Source organism: Micropterus salmoides, unplaced genomic scaffold (genome assembly GCF_014851395.1).
Source record: "Micropterus salmoides isolate LMB-PRFRI ecotype aquatic unplaced genomic scaffold, ASM1485139v1 Ms_hic_scaffold_14, whole genome shotgun sequence".
NCBI classification, from domain to species: Eukaryota; Metazoa; Chordata; class Actinopteri; order Centrarchiformes; family Centrarchidae; genus Micropterus; species Micropterus salmoides.
In genome coordinates this window covers 12,152,859-12,174,507 of record NW_024040485.1, presented here as the reverse complement: position 1 = coordinate 12,174,507, position 21,649 = coordinate 12,152,859, and the positions used below count along the sequence as shown (strand labels likewise).

Genomic DNA, 21,649 nt, shown 5'->3' with positions numbered 1-21,649 from the left:
CTGCTTTCAACACCTTCATCCCGGCCCTGCTGCAGGACAAGCTCTCTCAGCTGAATGTGCCTGACTCCACCTGCAGGTGGATCACAGACTTCCTGACGGACAGGAAGCAGCACGTGAAGCTGGGAAAACATGTCTCTGATTCCAGGACCATCAGCACAAGTTCCCCCCCTTCTTTCCCCCCTTCTCTTCTCCCTTTATACCAACAGCTGCACCTCCAGTCACCAGTCCGTCAAGCTCCTGATGTTTGCGGATGACACCACCCTCATTGGGCTCATCTCTGGTGGGGATCAGTCCGCCTACAGGTGGGAGATCGACCATCTGGTGACCTGGTGCAGCCAGAACAGTCAACGCTCTGAAGACAGTGGACTTCAGGAAGAGCCCAGCCCCACCCGCCCCCATCATCCTGGGTGACTCCCCAGTCGCCACTGTGGACTCCTTCCACTTCCTGGGCACCATCATCTCCCAGGACTTCAAGTGGGAGCTGAACATGACCTCCATCACCAAAAAGGCCCAGCAGAGGATGTACTTCCTGTGGCAGCTGAAGAAGTTCAGCCTGCCAAAGACGATGATGGTGCACTTCTACACCGCCATCATTGAGTCCATCCTCACCTCCTCCATCACCATCTGGTACGCTGCTGCCACTGCCAGGGACACGGGCAGGCTGCAGCATATCATTTTCTCTGCAGAGAAGGTGATTGGCTGCAATCTTCCATCACTCCAGGACCTGTACGCCACCAGGACTCTGAGGCAAGCAGGAAAGAATTGCAGCTGACCCCTCCCATCCCGGTCACAAACTGTTCCTCTGGCAAGATCCCGGTCCCCCACTGATACTCTCTCCTTGCAAATAATACAAATGTCTCTGCACATGCAAAAACTATTTCATTTAATATCGTGCACAAACCTGGAACATTGCACATATTTGTTGTTAATTGTTCATCTTTGTTGTATATTTTTATATTGTCAATTTATGTATTTATATCTTTATGTACACAATTTTCTCTTCCATTGCAATACGTCTGCACAACACAATACCACAATAATGCACATGTAAATATCTGCGACGTTGTTCTTTGTCTGCAAATAGTTGTATTATTTTTCTCTATTCTTTTTAACATTCTTATACAACTTGCATTGTCCCTGCCTTTCGCCCGATGTAAGCTGGGATTGGCTCCAGCCCCCCGTAACCCTGTACGCAGGATAAACGGTTGACGATGGATGGATGGATGGAACTTGCATTGTCTATTCCATATTTATATATTTCTACATTTATTTATGTCAACTGTATGTTTGTCTACGTGTAGCACCTTATCACCAAAGCAAATTCCTCATACGTGTAAAACACTACTTGGCAAGAAAGTTCCTATCTAAATCTATTCAATGTTTGTCATCAAATTTGCTATATATATTCAAGGTCCCTACAAGATAAATTCTAATGATCCTCTGACTTTTCATCTAGCACCACCATAAGGTCAAAAGTCCAATTTGTGACCATGTTAGTATACAGACATTGAACGCTTCGCTCAAATCACTGCTGTGCCTAAGTGCAGCCTCACAGCTACAAGCATGGCTGACTCTTAGTCTTGTTCATGTGACAGTAATCTCACAGAAACAGAAGCCTGATATACTAACGGCTAATCAAGTGCTTATTTATGGTCAATATGTTTGCAAACAATTGGCAAGTACTTTAGCAGGTACAGAGCAACATTAGTATCTCATTTGAGCCATGTTTCTAGCATATGATTACTATAACTCCAATTTTCACTCGACTTCTAGCTCTGGTATACAAATTCTGTCAATTTGGCTTCCTAAATGCTCTGCTGTCCTCACTTGCCCCTGCTTTACTTCTACTATCTACCATTCACATTGGACAGGTAGATTACAGTAAGCTGTCTGAGCTCGTTAGCTGAGATGAGAAATCTTTCCTACAGTTCCAGGAGGGGTTGGCTGAGGCCAGTGGAAACTATAGTCTAAATACAGACAGGAAAACCCTACAAAGTTGCCTCAGTTCCAACCTGAGTGTCCAGACTCAGGTCGCATTTAAAAAGATTCGATCTCTCGGATTTGGACCACATGTGAAAGTCCCACTTTGGCCTGCGGTCTGAACGTAGCCTTATTGTTACTTCACTTGATCTTAACTGTGCAGAATGATGACTGGTGACTGATGACTCCACAAGGTTTTCAGATTAATCTGCTGAAGGAGGGAGGCCGCTCTGTGCTCACCTTAAATCTGAGTTTAACACTTGTCTGTACGAGCATGATTTAGTGACATCACATGCACTCTAGAGGTCAATCATGGTCCAATATGGATCTTACACAATGGCGATGTGGAAGCTGGAGGCCTCCAATGAACATACACCTCACTGTGAAGTAGGAGACATCTTGTGTTTAGTAGTTAAATATTTGCGTATACATAGATTTTGGATATATAATGGGGGAGAAATTACAGATATAATTATGTTAACAAGGCAAATAAACTTTTTTTGTGGAAAAAAAATCAGACACATATTATTAGTCAAATATTTTTTTATATCATAAAATATGTCCGATGGGGATCTTTAAAGGAGCTTTTATTTTAATTTGATAAGCAGATATTTTGGGGTACTTGTGGGGTAACTTGTGTCTCTGTCGCCAGCAAATTATGGCCACCATAAAATAGATAGATGGTGATTTTCTGTCCAAGAGTTCACCTCAGGGTCAAGGCTCAGGAAACGCTACACTCACTGTAACTCACTCGCTCAGCTCACTCACATCACAGCAAATTTATGCTCCGCAGACATAAGTGCCTCCCAGCCTGTAACTGCTCTGATCCTATTACTATATTAACCCCACAATAAGATGTGTGCAAAGCCTACACAGAGGGAACTATTCACATCATGGGTGGGAGAATTCACGTAGTGTATTTAAAGGCTGTTATGTGGGCAAAGTGAATACACTATTATTGAGTGAGGTCAGGAGTTATGAGGTAAGGGTGAGGGCAGATTCAAAGTAGTCCCTTAATGTACCCTCTGCCTATTTGTAAATACAGTCAAAGAAAATGGACTGGTCTTATCACAACAGACATCAATGCATACATACACTTTAACCCTTCTTCTGGAGAAGTACAGAAATAATATTTTACAATATTTGTTTTTATCTCACCTTTGTAAGCACTTCACACAAAGATTTTATTTCTAAAATGAAATATGTTTCAATTCCAATCCCCTTTACACTCGTAAATAACAATAATACATTACAAAATCATGTCGAATTAAACCAAGCTGGAAAAAAACCCTCATGAGCCTGTTGATCTATTCTTTAATCAATAACCAAAAAAGTATTTTTTATCAGTAGCTTTTATATCACCACAAACAACATCAATGTTGTATATCTAACCTACAGAAACGCGAGTCCATTCTTTGGCACAACTCTGAACTCTGGATTCGTATACTGTATACAGTGTATAAAGCGTATAAAAGTCTTATCCAGAAATATGTGGCAGACAGCAGTGATCCAGTCCTGTGAAGTCACGCCTCAATCATTCTGATAAATAGCTCTGCCATTTGCCCATGTGCTTTCCGTCACACTGGCCAGCGGAGGCTCATTAGCCGGCTAGTGAGGCTAGCGATGGAGGTTGTTGCTGCACAGCAGATGTCAGTGGGGGTCTGTGAACCTGGGGCTGCAGCCAAAGGAGGGGTCAGCCTCCAAAACTGTGGGCTGCCACGGAGGAGACAGCCACCTTAATCAACTGCAAAGTTCACAGCGGCGCACAGCATCCAATTAACCAGCAGATAAATCACACAGCTGACCACAGAAGAGTGACTGCCTTTCAGCAGAATGTGTGCATGGTTGTATGAATTATGAAAAGTGTGTCTGTGATTCTGGTTACTGCAAGTCTGTTTGTGTGATATTTTGATGCTTTGTAAAACTCTGAGATGACAAAAGAACAAACTGATTGTTTTTAAGGGACATGTGGTGAGTGAATGCTCAATTTTAAAAAGGCTGCACTAATAATTTGGAACCCACATTTTATGTCCCTATTCACAATTAGGTAAGCTTTTATTCACCTTTGTAATCTTATTGAATACACTTTAGCTCTGTATTTAGTAGCTATTAGTGATTAATTTTATTTACAAGAGACATTTTTGTTTCTGACAGTCACTAGGTCAAGTTTCCATCCAAATGTAGCACAAATTTTCTGAAATTCAGCAAAAGAAAATGCGAATGAATCCATGGTGCTTATTCTCCTGTAGGGTGCCATTAATCCACTGCAGAAGAAGGCACACTCAGATGACTTAATTTAAAGAGCATCAGTCAAATTTCAAACATATTCCATGTATTAATGTGAGGAACATTACAGTCTACTTATCGGTCCACGAAGATCTGATGTTTTTACCACAATTTTCCATCTCTTCATTAGAGCGGAAGCTTCAGTAGTGACCTGCATTTTGCTTTTATTGCCTAACCCAACTTTCCACCTCACTCATAGACTATTTTTCTTTTTAAATTTGCAGCACCTCCACTCAAGAGTAAAATAGGTGGAGGACAACACATTTACTTTTAGATTCTTGCTGGCAAAACATGAAGCAGATTTTACATTTTACCAAGCAACACATTATAGATACTTTCTAGACTCCATCAGTCATTACTAATCAATAAGTTATTAGGCAACTTGTTATTTTTTCACTAAGACCTTTGCAACAACACTATTTCTAATTATGTTATCAATACATATGTTATTATATGACATATTAATCATACTGTTGCAAGTTTTAACATAGTCAAATGGTTATCAAATTAAATAAGACTAACTGGTTCCTACACTCAAATCACAATGGAGCATTCACTAGAGTGGAATACAACAGCAATTTGTTTTTAATTAACTAATGACTAACTTATTTCTTGCACAAAACCTTTCACTTCCCCTTCTCTTGGGACCAGAATGGAAATAACCCTAATTGCTTTTTGTGCATTAACCCCTTTAAAGGTTTGGCTGTCACAGCAGAGTGGTAATTTAAAATGGAAAACGAAAACCAATTGATTAATCAGTCAACCAAATTAGTCGAACTGGATGAGAGGCAAGTGCTGATGGAAATGATGATGACGATGCTGCATTCAAATTGCTAAATGAGAACAGTTACCAGTCAGAAGGGACACAATTTGAAAAAAACACTAACTTGCACCTAATGGAAAATGTAAAGATGAAGTTAGTCACCATTGCTATTAGTGCTATCACACATAAATTGCAGTTGGTAAAGGTGGTAGGTACACAAAATACTATAAGACGGAAGTAAAACATTAGAATAGCAACTTGTAGCTAGAACAAAGTAACTAGTAAATGTAAAATAGCAGCTGGCAAAACAGAATCGAATTACCGTGCATAAACAACATAAGTAGACTACAAGTGGCAAATTGTGAATGATTGTGGACTTAGGGGTAAACAATGACAAAAAAACCTGCTATAGATAATCCCATTCAAAAATATTACTGATTTCACCTTCTTCATAAAAACTTCTGTATAGCCCAATCAATAGCTAGCAAGTGCTTAAAAATGCATAAGGCACCCCTAATGAGCAGAAACACCAGCATGACACCAGCAGCACAGATGAGTCAGCGTGTGTTTATACATTAATGGCTGCATATTGCTTTCTGTCCCTCACTGTGTGACTAAGCACTAAGCACTTGATTGTGTTGTAGCAGCAGCTGTAATCCTAAAACTATTTCAGCAGCTGCTAGGTGCCTGAAGTATTAGGCAGACATTCAGGCTGATCTGAAAATAGATGGGGAAAAAAGACAATCAGGGAGCTTTGTAATCTGAGGGATGACAGGAAAACTGCAACCAGCCGAGCACATTAAATTATTCAATTAGCCATGAGGATGCTTTAAGGGAAATGGACTAAGGAGTTTAATCAAAATAGTGAAACGGTTTAAAATCACTATCAAAATGGCCTTATTTTCACCATATTCTGCTAGACCTAAGCAGACTTTTACCTTCATAGCCCCAGTTTATGTAGGTCAATAGCTGCTGCCTTTAACCTACTCACTCCCGTCCTGCCTGCAACAGATCCCGTGATCCCTCTCCATTTGCCAATAAAATCTAATTATCATCGCCTGGAGGATAACAGCCAGCTCTGGCCTCGGAGGTGACACCGTGGTTACATCATTTTATGGATTACTGCTAGTTCGGCAGCCATTTAATCACCTTGTACCATAATCTAACCATTTGTCATTCAGTTGTACATCCCTGCTACTCCCTGTGGATTTGCTCTCTATTGAGCACTGTTGGCCTGACCAAAGACTTGCCCTGACCTTAGTGGGACTTCCCAGACAAAGACATAAGCAAAAAGATGGCTGTCTATTGAGGAGTGTGAGTCATATGAAATGGATACAACAAAACAAAATAGTTGAACTAAGCTTTTTTCAAGAGGCCACATTTGCTGTTAAATCCCCAATTCCATCAGGTGCAATCACTGTTTCACCAGTCAAATAACTTTAATAAACAAGAAATTGCAGAGGGTATTATTTTAGCATACTTTTAGATAAACTGTGCTACTGAAATGAACCATTCTCTTGCAGGCCAGTAGACAGTTATACAAATTGTTAAGCCTCAGCCAAAGATTCAACCACATTTGGTGTGTGCTAGGCATTTGTTCCCCCATCCTGCTTAAAGCTAAAGGTATATCTTAATATATGACACTGAAATAAGCCACTGTCTCTACGGACGAATGAACTGTTTCCTCTATGGAAGGTGAAAGTGCTTTTAGCTGCCCTGCGCTTACTGTGTTTATCTTTAAAATCTAGGCTGTAGCTTTTAAATGAAGGAACAGGCCGTGTCCAGTCAAATGGAAAATCACTTTCTCCTTGTCACTACCTTACTCTGGGAAAAAAAGGCCTCTGTTCAGGGGAAGACTATGGCAGAGAACAACAGCACTATAATTTGAGATAGCATGGAGAAGCACCAGCGAAGAAGCATCCTGCAGTGAGACTTTGTAGAGGAAGAAAATCAGACAACTCAACAATCTCATGCCAAATACCCCATAAATTGTTGACCAAAAATCAGTTAGAAAATCAGTCTCTCTAAAATGGGCTTGCCATAACTACTTGTCTATTTTGCATACAATCAAAAGCTTGTTATTGCGTACGAGGTGCATTTTAGTATCCTGTGACAAATGCTCACTTCTTGCCTCGTGCAGCATTTGTAACGGTCTCCAGAGCCATCAAGGTTAATTGGAATCAGGCGTTAAAAGACGCTCAATATTCTAAAAGTGACACCAAATTATGTTAATGGTGGTTTGAAGTCCTTGTTATCAAGGTGGAATCAATCATGCTCATGTCCCTTGAGGTCAGCAGCCATACATTGCAATTAGCACCGTGTGTGTCTGTGTGTATCAGGAATGTTAAATGTCAGACAGAAGAGTATCCTCTCTCGACAACTTAACAATCAAGTTCACGTTAATCCAAAAATAGTCCAAAGTCCAAAAATACTAAATGAAAACACAATACAGATTTTTTTCTACCTGTATACTAAAATAAATATTGATTGTATATAAATAACTCATTAAGATAATGAGCTGGACATGGCTGTCGATGTCACACTGCAGCCAGACACAGGATTTACCCCCATGATAATTTTTCTGTATCACTGAAGCAGCCTGACAGCAGCAAACCTGATGGCTGTTTTCTCTGTTGCATCTGGTTCATCTGGTGCAGGAAGATCGTCAGCCAGAATCTCTTCGGGACTCCGTGGGTCATTCAGGGGGGCGTTCTGCTCTTTGCCTTTCATCCCCATCCCTGCCGTGATGGCATTCCACAAAGCACTCTGGGACTTTGAGCCTGCAAAAAAAACAAAAAAAAAACAAGTCTTAGTGGTATTTCAGTCGTGTAGTGCTTTGAATAAAGCTTTGTTTACTGGGTGTTTTTTTTATCAATTATTTAACAAAAAACTGAACAAGCTCCACTGAAAGTACATGGCTTTCAGGATCTCAGTAAAAGGGAGTAAGAGAACTGAGTGCCTTTGTTATGCTGCCCCCATGCGGATAAATGTTGTCAATGCTAGTCTTTAAAAGTAACACACTACACAGCAGGCAAGTACTAATGCAAAGTAGTAGTTATTTTCTTCATTTTTATCATCAATTACAGATTTCAAGGTGTCATGAAAAGTAAATGTGTAATACTTTGTATTCTATTTTTATAATATATCATTAACAATAGTGAGCAGCCCACGGTAAAGAGTAAAACGGTATACATTGATCATTTAAACATGCCAGCTGAAAACATTTACTAGTGAAATCTACTGTCAACAAGGTATGTGGGTGGATTATGGTTAGTAGCAGTAAAAGTATTTCTGAAAGTTTACTTTTTTCAGCTTTGACAAAACAAAATTAAACTCTGTTCCCCTCCATTTTACTGAGGCGGTCAGAAGTCTGTGTAGCAATTTTTGATCTGAAAGGTGAAATGATTTGAAATGAATGAATTTAGTGAACTGGCTAATAATGGAGCATGACTTATATAGAATATTACACGTACGCGCAAAACTGGCTTGTGGTCTGGTGGAGCCCTCCCCATCTTCATTTGCCACTGGAGGAAGAAAATTAGAAGAAAGAGAAAGAAAATGTGGTTAACAATTACTTCAAAAGTATCTGTAACTTCTGTTTTGTTATTGCACACACACATGTTCTGTGTTGACTACTAAAAACTATAGCTGGAAATGTACATTTTCCATTTTTCACATGTGCAACAAATACAGTATGAAAATTCACAGTCTATTAAGAACGCTACATTTTCCTCCACATGACTCAACATATGATTCAGAACTTTGCTTTCAGGTCATTAGTACAGACTGTTGTGAGCATAAACACACAAACATATATACTACATGCTGCACAATTAATTTTAATGAGACTCGCCACATTCTGCCCTCACAGGCCTTGTCATTTATTTCTTTTTTTATGTACATTTCTGTGTCTATATATAAGCCAGGAAGTGTCAGGAAGGTCATTAAACCCTGGAATTGCCGATAGTGAAAGTAGTGACTGTAATTGTTGCTGTCACTTCTGGTGCCCTGCTGGAATCTCACTGAACCCTGGGGACACAGCATGTGGGGTTCACAGAGAATAGTGAACTATACACACATCTAGAGCAGAAAAACAAGAATATATCAACACATCAAAATGTACAATAAAAAATAGTGCTACAGTGTGCAGAAGGAATCTCAGCGTGAACACCTTGTTGAACCTTGAACTTGACGAAGGCACAGCTGAACACTTACACAGCGTAACTCTGTAACAACAGCTGTCCTCGTTTGTGTTGTAACACACTGATGGCATGGTCAGAATTGGTTGTTGAAACAACAAATAAGTATAAAGTATTGTACAACACACTGGAACAGATGCAATCTTTCACTGCTGTGGTCAATGTTTGACAAAACCTTAAGGTGCAGTTCCCTTATTGGCCACTAGATGCTGGATCCATGAAACTCAGAAAAACACTTCCTTTAACAACAGAACGCCAATATACACTCACCTAAAGGATTATTAGGAACACCTGTTCAATTTCTCATTAATGCAATTATCTAATCAACCAATCACATGGCAGTTGCTTCAATGCATTTAGGGGTGTGGTCTTGGTCAAGACAATCTCCTGATCTCCAAACTCAATGTCAGAAGTGTGAATGTCTGAGTATTTCACAATCTGCTCAGTTACTGGGATTTTCACGCACAACCATTTCTAGGTTTTACAAAGAATGGTGTGAAAAGGGAAAAACATCCAGTATGCGGCAGTCCTGTGGGCGAAAATGCCTTGTTGATGCTAGAGGTCAGAGGAGAATGGGCCGACTGATTCAAGCTGATAGAAGAGCAACTTTGACTGAAATAACCACTCATTTCAACCGAGGTACGCAGCAAAGCATTTGTGAAGCCACAACACGCACAACCTTGAGGCGTATTATCCTTCCAGCAGGATAACACACCATGTCACAAAGCTCGAATCATTTCAAATTGGTTTCTTGAACATGACAATGAGTTCACTGCACTAAAATGCCCCCCACAGTCACCAGATCTCAACCCAATAGAGCATTTTTGGGATGTGGTGGAACGGGAGCTTCGTGCCCTGGATGTGTATCCCACAAATCTCCATCAACTGCAAGATGCTATCCTATCAATATGGGCCAACATTTCAGCAACTTGTTGAATCAATGCCACATAGAATTAAGGCAGTTCTGAAGGCGAAAGGGGGTCAAACACAGTATTAGTATGGTGTTCCTAATAATCCTTTAGGTGAGTGTATGTCTAAAGGTTAATCTGTGCCATGGTAGTCGTCATCTTATAAATGACAGGGCAAGGATGAAACTCAAAGGGAAGCATGTTTTGTTTTGTTTGCCTTCAGTCTTTAATGGCATTAACCAGAACTCCACCACTTCACCCAATGTAGGATTTCCCGGTCATAATTACTTACTAACCCAATTCTCCCCAGCAGCCATCACACTTACCTGTAACAACACAATTAAACACAACCCTTATATGATTAAAGGAGTTTGATGGTGTCCTAGTCGGTGACAGAGAGTACCCCTACTGACCTCATTGATGCTCTGACCCTTAACCTGGCCCAGAGCAGGACTACATCTAGGATTGAAATGAACATCTGCATGCTCAAGATTTAGTGGATGCTCAGGCTTATCCCAGAAAGCTCAGTGACATTATAATGGTCTTTATCAATCCTGAGGATCATAACAAAGAAAAAACCCTACCACCACATTCTGCAGATCTCTGAGATAAAAGAGTTGTCTGAGACACAATTTCCCAAAACTATGTTCTAATTGGCCCACCACAAACCCCAGCTGTCTTCAAATTAAGACTGATTTGCTTATTGATTTCTTTATTCCTGAAAATTCAGTGACAAAATGCTTTAATATTCTGTTACCGTCATTGACATCATCTACACTCTCCCACCCACCTTCAAATCGTGAGTCTCTTGTCTTCCAAGTGGAGCTTGCATTTTTCCATTTGTGTTCACACAAAGAGGCAGCACCAGAGCAGATAAGAACGACCTTCGGTTAAGCTTGAAGTATCCTTGGGCAAGATACAAGATACTGAAAGTATCCTTGGGCAAGATACAAGATACTGAACCCTGATTTGCCTCTGGTGGCTGTTCCACCAGTGTGTGAATGTAAGTTTCTGTTTGAGCACTTAGGCTCAATGAATGAATGTGTGTGAATGCAGATGTAGTGTAAAAGCACTTTGAGTGGTTGAAAAGACTAGAAAGGTGCTATACAGAGCCTTTGCATTTGCTCTGTTAGAGGACAAGGGTATGCGAGTTTTAATGTGGCATATTCAAGATGTGTGTGCATGTTTGTAGGCGTTATTAAATTTCTCCCACTGGCTGAGCAAATAGCCTCTTCATCATCTTCCTGTGATGAATAGAAGCAATATTGTTTGATTTAGGCTTATAACAACAATCAGAATGTCCGCACATCTTCCATGCTCAGTAAATTAAACCATCTGTAACTGCTGGAAGATGAACGAGGTTAGATGCCAAAGTTAATATTCTAAGTTTTGTCAATGGTACACAGGGGTTGACTCAGGCAGCAAATACTGACAAAAAAGATTTATGTTAATTGTAAATAGAATAAATCTATAAATTTAGGGGGGGTTCTTACCAGGGGTTCTTTCCAACTGAGGCAGTGGCTCGGCTCTCCTAAACCTCTAAAACTTTTTCCTGTTGGCCAGAGTGGAGTTTTTGGAGTTAATTTATTGCACGATATTTCTTTTCATACTGCACATTGCTGCAGTCGTAGTCGGTAGTATTAACGTATTTCTGTGGTTTTTACATGGTCTGAATTTGGTTGTGGCTCCATGGGGCTTTATAGAACCATGATAGAGAAAGATCAAGAGGTGAATTTGTGCATTATACTTGCAATTAGAGCAAACCAGGCAGCCTTCTGTGTTTGAGAACTGCACTGTTTTTTTTTATATAGCCCACTAGAGGGCTGCAGCGCCGCAATAACCAGCCTAGTTAAAATGAACAAAATGACACAAAAAAAGATTAGTTCATTTTAAAGAACGAGATTTGGTGACTCAAGTCTTTCAAAAGAGTGACTTTTCCCATCACTACATAATACCGAGCCAGATGGAGCCGGTGTTCCATATATGGTCATGTGCTCCCACACAAAGGGCATGGCAACGCTCAGCCTGTTCCTCCCAGGAACAACAACAGCCTGGTAACATGCTTCAGGTCTTGGCCAATCATAAGACAGTGGGTTTTGAGAGGGGGAGCCTTAAAGAGACAGGAGCATCTACACCTTGTTCAGACAGAGGCTGAAATGAAGGCCTACATGAAGAATCAGTATAAGAAAAAAAATTTTTTTTTTGAACTTTGAATCATGCAAAGCTGCCATACAGGAGTCACAGAACTATAATATAGGACTGACTATAATAGGTCTCCTTTAACACTAGTATGAATCCCTTGGCCTCATCTGACATTTAAGTTTTGAGAATAGCTCAGTGCGATAAGAATCTGAGCTAACGCATGTTCTCTATTGAGACAGACACGGGTTCGACTCCCATGAGTTCACTATTTATCTTTGTTGTAGAGGCAACGAAAACTCTCGGATTTATTCATTACAGTACTTTCATGGATTGTATGCTGTCCCTTTTTATATTTACACCCATCGTCCTCAGAGGTCTGGAAATGTATACAATAAGCAAAAACTTGTCTACTTTAATCAACTCAGGGTCTAGGATTCATGGTTTGTTACACCACCCTCTGTTCACTGCTGTAGACAATACTGATACTCAATAAAACATTAATTACATAGATTTAATTGTCTAATTTTAGCCTGTATACTAAAGGTGCACTACTCAGCCTGTGAAAACAGTTTAATAAGCTATTTAGCATTTTAACAAAATACACAGAAAGCCTGTGTTACAAACAGAGGGGGTTGAGTTTAAAAGAGGTGGGCTTTTACCAGACAGAGAAGGTATAATAAAAAAAAGTGGGTATACCTTAATTCAAAATGTTTTGAACAAAATGTGTGTCATCAGACAAAACGAACACTATTGAGTCTCCACGAAGATAGACATACAATTAATTAATTTCACAGCAATCATACTCTTTGTCATACCGGGACTTCCGTTCACTTGACCCAATCTTGTACAAGACTTTGTTCATTTTCACGCATGCGGAAATAGTCTTGGACTCTTACGTTCACTCGTCACGCGGAAGCTGCATGGACTCTGTCAGCACAGGAAATGGAATTGATTAGTTCACGGCGGTTTCTCAATACCGAGTTCGCCAAGTTCAGACTTCTGTACTTTAAAGCTCGGACTTGGCAAGTTCAGCTCAGAAGTACAAACTCGCAGGAACGGGAGCAAGCAGTCAGTCATTCAGCAATTGGAACAGCAGCGAACTTGATGACGGCCAGACCCGTTAGCGAGCGGGACCTCACATCTCCAAAAACGTCATAGCAATTTTTTAAATCAGCTCTGTCTTGAGAAATCAACCACATACTTGAAGTTTAAACAACTATATTCCCGCAAAAATATCCTCTTAAAACTACTATATGTGACACAAGAACAGCAGTATTATAAGTTGAGTTTTCTCCTCCCACATTTCCGCTTTTTGGCTCAAAATGCATTCTGGGATACCTGGCTATTCAAAGTCAACACAAGTCACCACCGATGCAGGCTCGGTAAAACGGGCGGAGCAAGAACACATCCAGGTATTTGACTGTACTTGGCTGGATGCGGACTTTTGAATTGGAACAGTACTTTGGCTGCGACTGATGACGTTTCACGTTTCAAGTCCACAAGAACACAAGTACAGACAAGAATGCAGATTGAGAAACAGCCCACGACTCCGAAAAGAGTCACTTTTACCATCACTACTTTCAAGCAGCCGTGTGCTGAATGTAGTTCGTCATTGTCGTGAACCGACCAATCACAGCCTGGATGGGGCGGGGACATTTAAAATTCAGATCCACCGCTGTTTGCTTTGTAACGTTAAATTTAGATTTATTGTCATCTCGGTCGCTGTAACTGACGTGAACCACGTAATATACAGTAATGCAGCATAACACCGCAGGACAACAACACAGTGGAGGAACCATTTACTAAAGTAACGTTACTACGGTCAAACTGTTACGTATAAATAACTATAAAGTGTGCCAACAATCTCATTTATAATCATTCCAGCTTACAAACCATTTTCATTATCATAAAATACATATAGTCCCTTATGGAGACTGCTGAAAACAAAAAAATGACAAAATTGAGAAGAAGGCTGGAGTGCAGGACTTTTACATATAAATGAACACCTATTACATATAAGGCCTTGCCAAAGGAGTTCACACATGTGATGGTCCAAGAAAAGTATCTGATGCTCCAGAATAAAAAAAACCCCTCTGTGTTCAGAGGAAGGATTACAGTCAAAAAAAGGTGAACGACAACAAGGACAAACACAGATAATCTTTGGTGGAGCATTTCCCTTGTGGGACAGTGGTGAGCAAAGAGACTGAGGGCAAACATGTTAATGCTCCTGGACAGGTTGGTAGTTTCTAAATTATTTGGAGTAGGCTATGTAGCTATTACATTTACTCTACCTAAATAATAGATTATTGTCTTGGAACTGTGTATTTTTATAACTATGTCTGAACACCAGTAGGCAAACATCACTGTAATTACTCTCACTGCCAGAAGGGGAGACAAAGGTTCAGCACTGCAGGTTTAATTTCTCATCTTACACTTAGTTTAGAGAGATATGTTGGGAAAATAATTCTCTGGGAAAAGACCAATAATCAAGTCTCAAGCATGGACAGTCTATATTACAAAATATTAAGATAAAAAACAGACAAACAAGATTGTCCATAAATTAGTTTCTGAGACAGCCTTGCTTTGTTCAAAATTGCCACCAAGTGGAAACTGTGTTTGTTGTTATAAAGACTCAAATTCAGACATAAACTAAAGAATGCACAAGCTTCTTCTGTGATTCTGCTGAAATTACAAGATAAATAAAACATTGAAAGATTACACAAAATGGCAACGTGTACGTACAAGTGAAAACACAAAAAAACTAAAACGTATATGTAAAACAGCTGAAAAGTTAAAATCTGTTATCCCCACATGAGCTTCGTAACATCAACAAAGACATGTTGCAACACACGACAAAACACCACAGTTGGAGTCTGAGCAGAGGCTGCCTGCTACAGTAGAGGCTCAGAGTTAAATAGAGGAGCGAACACAAGGTGACCGGTCAGGCAATGAGGTACCAGCGCTTAGGAGTCACGCTTCAGAGGAGCTGATTGGCAAAATGCTGTGCGGTCTGAAACCAAGGCCCAGCGAGCAATTGATTGTGACACTTGTAGGTTACCATGACAACTGCCATGCTTGTGAATAGTATGACTGTGATATAGGCCACATGTGATTGAGGAAGGCTTTTACAATTAACAGGATGTGTCCATGCAAGCAGAAAATCCAAAGTCTATTTTCTGTGGGATCATAAAATCTTTTTAGGGCTGCTTTTAATGCTTTCAAAGAGATACCTTGAAATGATTTGAAGGCATCTCTCTTCCTGTTTTTGTGTCCTAACAGCAACACTGAAACTTTCCCCTTCTTATCAATATATTCATATCATCCAGATCCGTTTATGTTCTCTATGATAGGTGGGCTGATATTGCCATAGAAGTATTTCCTTTGTCTCACGCTACGCGATAATGACGACACTAAGCTCGTGGACCAGAGTTCAACCTAGGTCAAACTTTGTACAATACACAGCACTGACCACACCAATACGGAGATGTTGATTTTGGCTGTTAATATTTGTATGGGTCTAAAACAAATACAAAACAAAGAGCAGACAGTGTAAAGTACTAAGGCTAAATCTCTACTCTCTAGATATTCACCATCCTTTTACGTTCACTGTTTGGTGCTGGGCAGGTTGCTTAGGTTTTGTCTGCTGAAAAAAGCTGCCTGCTGTATCTAAAAACAAGTTTGATAAAGGTGAACAAAAACAGTAAATGTAAAGGGTTTAAAACTAAAACAATGGCCTGAAAGATGTTAAAACACTGACAAAGCTGAGGTGAGGTACTAAGTTGGGTGATAATTCCCTATGGGAATAAATAGTCATATAGACATGTACTCTTGAGTTAAGTCATTCAGTATTGAAGCTGACACTTGTATCTGTGGGTTGAAACTTACAAGCTTACTGGATACCTGGTCTCGACCCAGTGATGTCACAGCAGGTGTTAACTGTCAGCTGTGGCAAAACCCCTGCTGTGACAACACTGATTGGGGTGTGGCAAAAGTGTAGCGACAGTTTTCTGCTTTATGCAATTCATTGTTGAATTACCCTTAAAAGCCTGTGTTCACAAGCAAACTGTACATACGTGTGTTATTTTTTGTAAAGACTGAGAGCCTTGTGGTAAAAGTTTTAAGCAAACTTTCTATTTTACTATGATCACCAAACAAGAGTGAGCAAGAATAACACAGCACATATTGTTATTATTACTCTTTAACTCTGCTGCGTACACAACACAGCTACTGTTCAGCTTCTCATAAACTGCCTCCAGATTTGAGGACAGTGTTCCTCCACAGTCTCCAGCACAGAACTTCTTCACATTGCTCTTTTTGCAACACTGTTTCAACACTCGCTCCTGATTGTTGCGCTGCAACACTCGCTCCTGATTGTTGCGCTGCAACAAAAGGCGAGTGGCACACAAGTTCATCAACACTCTGGTTGTCAAGACAATAGAATGAATTCCTGGTGACGTCAGCAGCACACAGTTTTAGTCTAAGCCCCCTTGTTTCCATGGTGTAGTTGCATTACAGAGGCAAGCATCAACTTCAGTATAAACGTGCCAAGTTGTGCAGAGAAGCTGAAATGTGATGTGTTAAACAATGACGGTGTGTTGGTGCCAAACGCCTCATTGCTCTGCCTCGCACACATTCTCCTCGCACACATTCATGCAGCTCACATACAAACACACTTAACCTTTACTCCTGTTCTGCCAACCCTGCAAAATCTTACCTATAGTGATGTTGAAGCCGTCAATGCTGAAGGTGGCACTCCGACCCTTCCTAAATCGATGCTTCTTAGAGTTAGCTTCCATCGCTTTGGCACCCTCCGGTCACCCCTTGCCTTTTTTAATCTGTTTTAATGCCTCCTGTCAGTTGCAGTGTCTTGTTTCAGTTTTGTTTGGTAACTCTCCTCCTAGAGAGAAAATAAAAATGTAGCCCTCCGACTCCGACTAGCGCTGAGCGCTGGAGAACTGTCAAAGACTCACCACTTCTCGTTACAGACACAGAGCTGGAGAATTTATCTCAAGTCCTTCTCCACCCCTTTGTCTTTGTTGTACATATCTTTTCTTTCCCTCTCTCCGTTTCTCACACCTCAACAAGCTCATGTCAAGGAGCTTATGGCTCTTGATTTGTTTTTCTTCTCTCTTTCTCCCTCCAGCCCTCCCTCCCTGCTTTCTCTCCTCGTCTCTCTTCCCCAAGAGGTACAGTTGGTGTGTGTGGTGGGTGGCGGTGGTGGTTGTGCCGGTGGTGGATGGGCGGAGAGGACATCTCTAGAGGTCTTCAAATGAACGTGACTCCTCCTACTGTCAAGAATTTATAGCAAAAGCATTGGAAGCTCAGAGTTGGCACAGGCCTATTGTTGTCTGTTCTAGTTTTGCACACACACACAATCATACAAAAAAGGACTAAACTCGTGTTGGGCCACACATGAATTGATGCATGAGCACTGAGAGGAAAGGCAGGTGGAAAGAAAGAGAGCGAGAGGGTGATTATGTGTATTGAGTTAAAACTAGTCATTTAAATCAATGCCACTGCTTTTCATTTTGCAGTCATTTACTCGGGTACAGGAAGATGAAGGCCATCAACAGCATACTTACTGTTCTTTTGAAAGAAAAAAATCAAGCTGTACATTGCACAGTTGAATGGTTACATTTGTGAGAGTTTGCCTTGCCTGAATGATTGCTGGAAAACGACACTGGAGCAAGGACACTGCTTTCCTCATTACTTTGTGTGTTGTCCTGGAAAATAACCTGCCTTTGTGCTTACCTAAACTGACTTTCCAAAACCTAAAACATATCTCCTCACCTACGCACACAAACACACACACGCTAGCACACACGAGATCAATAAGGGAAAAAAGGCTCCCCTTATTAGCACAATCTGACATTTAGCTTTGGAATTTTTCATGTTTCATTTCCCCTCTGATTAGTGTCTGTGAGTGCTCTTTATGAAGGCTTCTGGCTTGTTCTCACACCTTCTCTTAAATTTGATAGATCTTCCTATAATACCACGCACAGATCAGACGACATGTCTTTTAATTGTCATTTCATACTTAATATTAGTACACATCAGTAGCGCACTTCTACGCTGTTTAGTTCCCTGTTTATTTTGCTCTGTCTTCTATGATATAGCGAAAAAGCTTTACACTTTATGCAGAATTGCTCATAATTTGAGTTAACATTGGGCTTAGTACATTGTGTTCTTTGTGCTTGCTCTTTACTTCTCCCATTCTCTTCTTTCCTAGAACACTGAACACCTTTTCAATTCATGTTCAGTCACATCATAATTATGCCTGAGCCTGCAAAATATCCCACCATTTAACTTTACTCCAAATTCTAGTTTATACAGATAATCTCATCTGACATGGTTAATATTTTTATCATTATGGGTAACTATCACGCTCCTTCATATAAGTGGAAAAAGCTCTGAAAAAACCCTCTTTAACTTGTTTTATACATTAGTTTAAGAATTTTTTTCTTTTTTATGGATACTACCTGATACACACCAGCCAATACAAAACTATGTCAAGCTATGTCTCAGTTTCTTGTGTTTTGACCAAGATTTTGTGTTTTGTGTTTTATTTTTTTGCAGCCCCACTGGACATCTGTATGTTTAGTTGACTGGGTCTTAATTTGTAAAATTATGTATGAAACTGACTCCTGACGTGTAAGCGTGTTTTATTTCATTATATTTACCCATTTATGTTTAATTTTATTTATGGTTGCTGTTAGCCTTGCTGCTGTTTAACTTGTGTTCTTTTTCTTTTGAAACACAAGGTAACATTTTCCCACTAGTATTTTGTATAATAAGGTTCAGTAAGGTTCTTTAAAAAAAAAAGTAATTTCCTTCAGTGGCATTCAATATAATCTAAGCAATGCGACAACAAGACATGGGATTTAGAAGCATTAACACGTCCCCACTTTAATAAACAGTTAATAAAATCCACATGATGTCTGTGTTGCTACAAATCTCAGTGGTAACACTACTTCAGAAATCTGAATTGCAATCATACTCATGAGTGATCAAACAATGAAATGAGTTTGTAATCTCAAAGGGCAAAGTGTTCAGCTGTTATTAAATAATTCTTGATATATAGTCAATTAAGGACATAAGTACAGTATAGTACTACAGAAGCTAATGCATGATTTCTAAATGATAAAGCAGTAAAGGTGTCTGAGGAAAAGCAAATGGATCACAATCAGGGTATCTATCAAATTATTAGTTTGAGCCACTCAGTGCCATTCCAGCGGACACATTATGCACATGTTAGATAATTACACTCCATCTCATTTTGTTTGCAAGCTACAGTAAGAGCTCTTTATCCTCTGCGTCTCCTGTCACCCTGCTCTCCACAGCCTCCAATACATACTGTATATAGCAATTTGTGAGGATCCTAATTTTGCAACACTCTCACTGTGCAACATCAAGTGCCTGCCTGTTCCAGAGTAGCTTTTATGTTAATGAGGGCATGTGTGGGAATAGTGAAAATTTATTATTTTTTCCTTTTGCAGCAGACTCCCAGGTAACCATTTCTTTGAAAGGCTTTAACTGGTCACAATGTGCTTTTTAAGCCCTTGTTTGCTATATTTAAATATGAACAGCCTGTTGAGACCACAGTTGTGTCAATATGGCTAATGATATTATCATATTACTGCAGAGGTCTGTCACCAATATTAAATTTATTATCGAATATTGAGTCTTAAATAATATGTGTTTTTACCTGGGACTTTAATTAAAGAAGTAGAGAGGTGCTAAATAGCAACATTTTCTGTGAGTTTATTCCACAAGAGTAGGTGTTTGTTCAAGTGTCTTATGGGTCAAAATTTGCTGCAGTAGGTTCAAAGTTTCCCATTTAATGCATTTGGGGTTATAGAAGTTAGAGAGGAGATTACATAATACACCTAACTGAAGGAGTGTGCTTCTGCTTCTACTTTCATGATGCTTTAGAAAGCTACATGATGTTCTTTATTATATTTACAAGGTAATGTCATGTAAACCGTGGCAATGCAGGCTTTTCACAGCACATTCTGTTAAAAGCCTCAATAGGTACTAATGTAAGGATGGTGGCACCCAGCAGTTTGTTTAATACTTTAGTCAAAGCAAGTTATCTACTGGCCAATTTCACATGAGATTTGATATGGGTAGTCATGGTCCCCTGAGGATGATTCCTGGTGGATGACACCTAAACCTTCTGTCTTGTCCAACAATCAAGATTGAAATTTAATCTTAAAAAACACCTTGTTTTAACTTGAAAAGTAAGGTTCTTCTTTGTGCAATCATGGACAGCGGAGGATTACTCCTAATGTTTATGGTTACTTATGCTCTCCTTAAGTGCCGCCACGATGCCAAGTTTTTCACCTGTATAAGAAATATCACAATTTACTAGGCACATTTCCCCCAGATATACTGGAAACACCTCAAAGGATAAACACTTTACATATTGGAGTATGATATTTTTGTCTATAACATCACCTATGGATCAAACTGTCAACTTCGAAACACAAGATCTATTCCAAAAAGTTTAGTCTGGTTAATCAGAGTCCCCAGAGAACTAACCCTATTGTATGTGGTGACCCTCTGACCTTAATGCTACAATAAAGCCAACATTTCCACAATTCCTCAGGCCAAAATCACAGCTGAGCACGATCATGCTCCCAGGGGATACACCCTGTTTATTTTAACGACCCCATAGCATTTTTCTAATGCAATCTTCAGGACACGTGTTTCATTTACAGCCATATGAATAGCAGAATTGTAGGCAAGTCATTTGTTTACTCCAACCAGGCACTATTATGTTGTTACAGCCACAGCTGTGGATCTTTAGGTCTCTAATTCGAAAAGTAAAAAATGCTGATGTTTATCCATTCAGGTGGCACTAATAGAAAACAAATAGCTATTGAAAAATAATTTGCACTGGTGGGCTGCCCAAGAAGGCATAGATAGCGATATCATGAATCTTTATCATACCATTATTTCAGATCAGTAAAATTCACTATGGGCCAACAGGCCCCAGACTAGCCCTCATTTGGGTGGTGGATGTAGCTTAAAACAAACCAAATCAAATTGCCTGCTGCGGTGTTGCCAAAAAAACTAATGGGGTCCTGAGTGCGAGGAGGAGCTACTTGCTGACTATGAAAGCAGCGCTGCAATCGAATAGCCTAAGATTGAACCATTTTTAAATAGTAAATAAATCAGTATGTGGCAGTCAACACTGATAATGTGGCAGGCCACCACAAATAAATCAATGTGTGGTAAACACTGCTTCAACTTGTACTAATTACTTGCAAAGCAATGCGTTATTTGTTCCATAAGTAATAAGTAATGTTTAACTCTACTCTACTCTGTACTGTTCACTGCTATTTACATTTAAGAAGCATCTTTCTTTC

General features: G+C 39.9%; 1 protein-coding gene across 5 annotated transcripts in view; it reads right to left on the bottom strand.

Moving 5' to 3' along the window:
• Window positions 1-21,649, bottom strand: part of pde1cb (phosphodiesterase 1C, calmodulin-dependent b) — a 120,003-nt gene that overhangs the window by 83,581 nt on the left and 14,773 nt on the right. For 3 of the 5 annotated variants that reach the window (XM_038717700.1, XM_038717699.1, XM_038717701.1), the window contains exons 2-3: window positions 8,503-8,553; window positions 7,644-7,809 (exon numbers count right to left, since the gene is read on the bottom strand). In XM_038717700.1, the coding sequence (XP_038573628.1) occupies window positions 7,644-7,809; window positions 8,503-8,553 (217 nt within the window). Of the gene's footprint in view, window positions 1-7,643; window positions 7,810-8,502; window positions 8,554-16,992; window positions 17,179-21,649 lie in introns of those variants that run through there. The other 2 variants (XM_038717702.1, XM_038717703.1) reach the window with 2 other exon arrangements.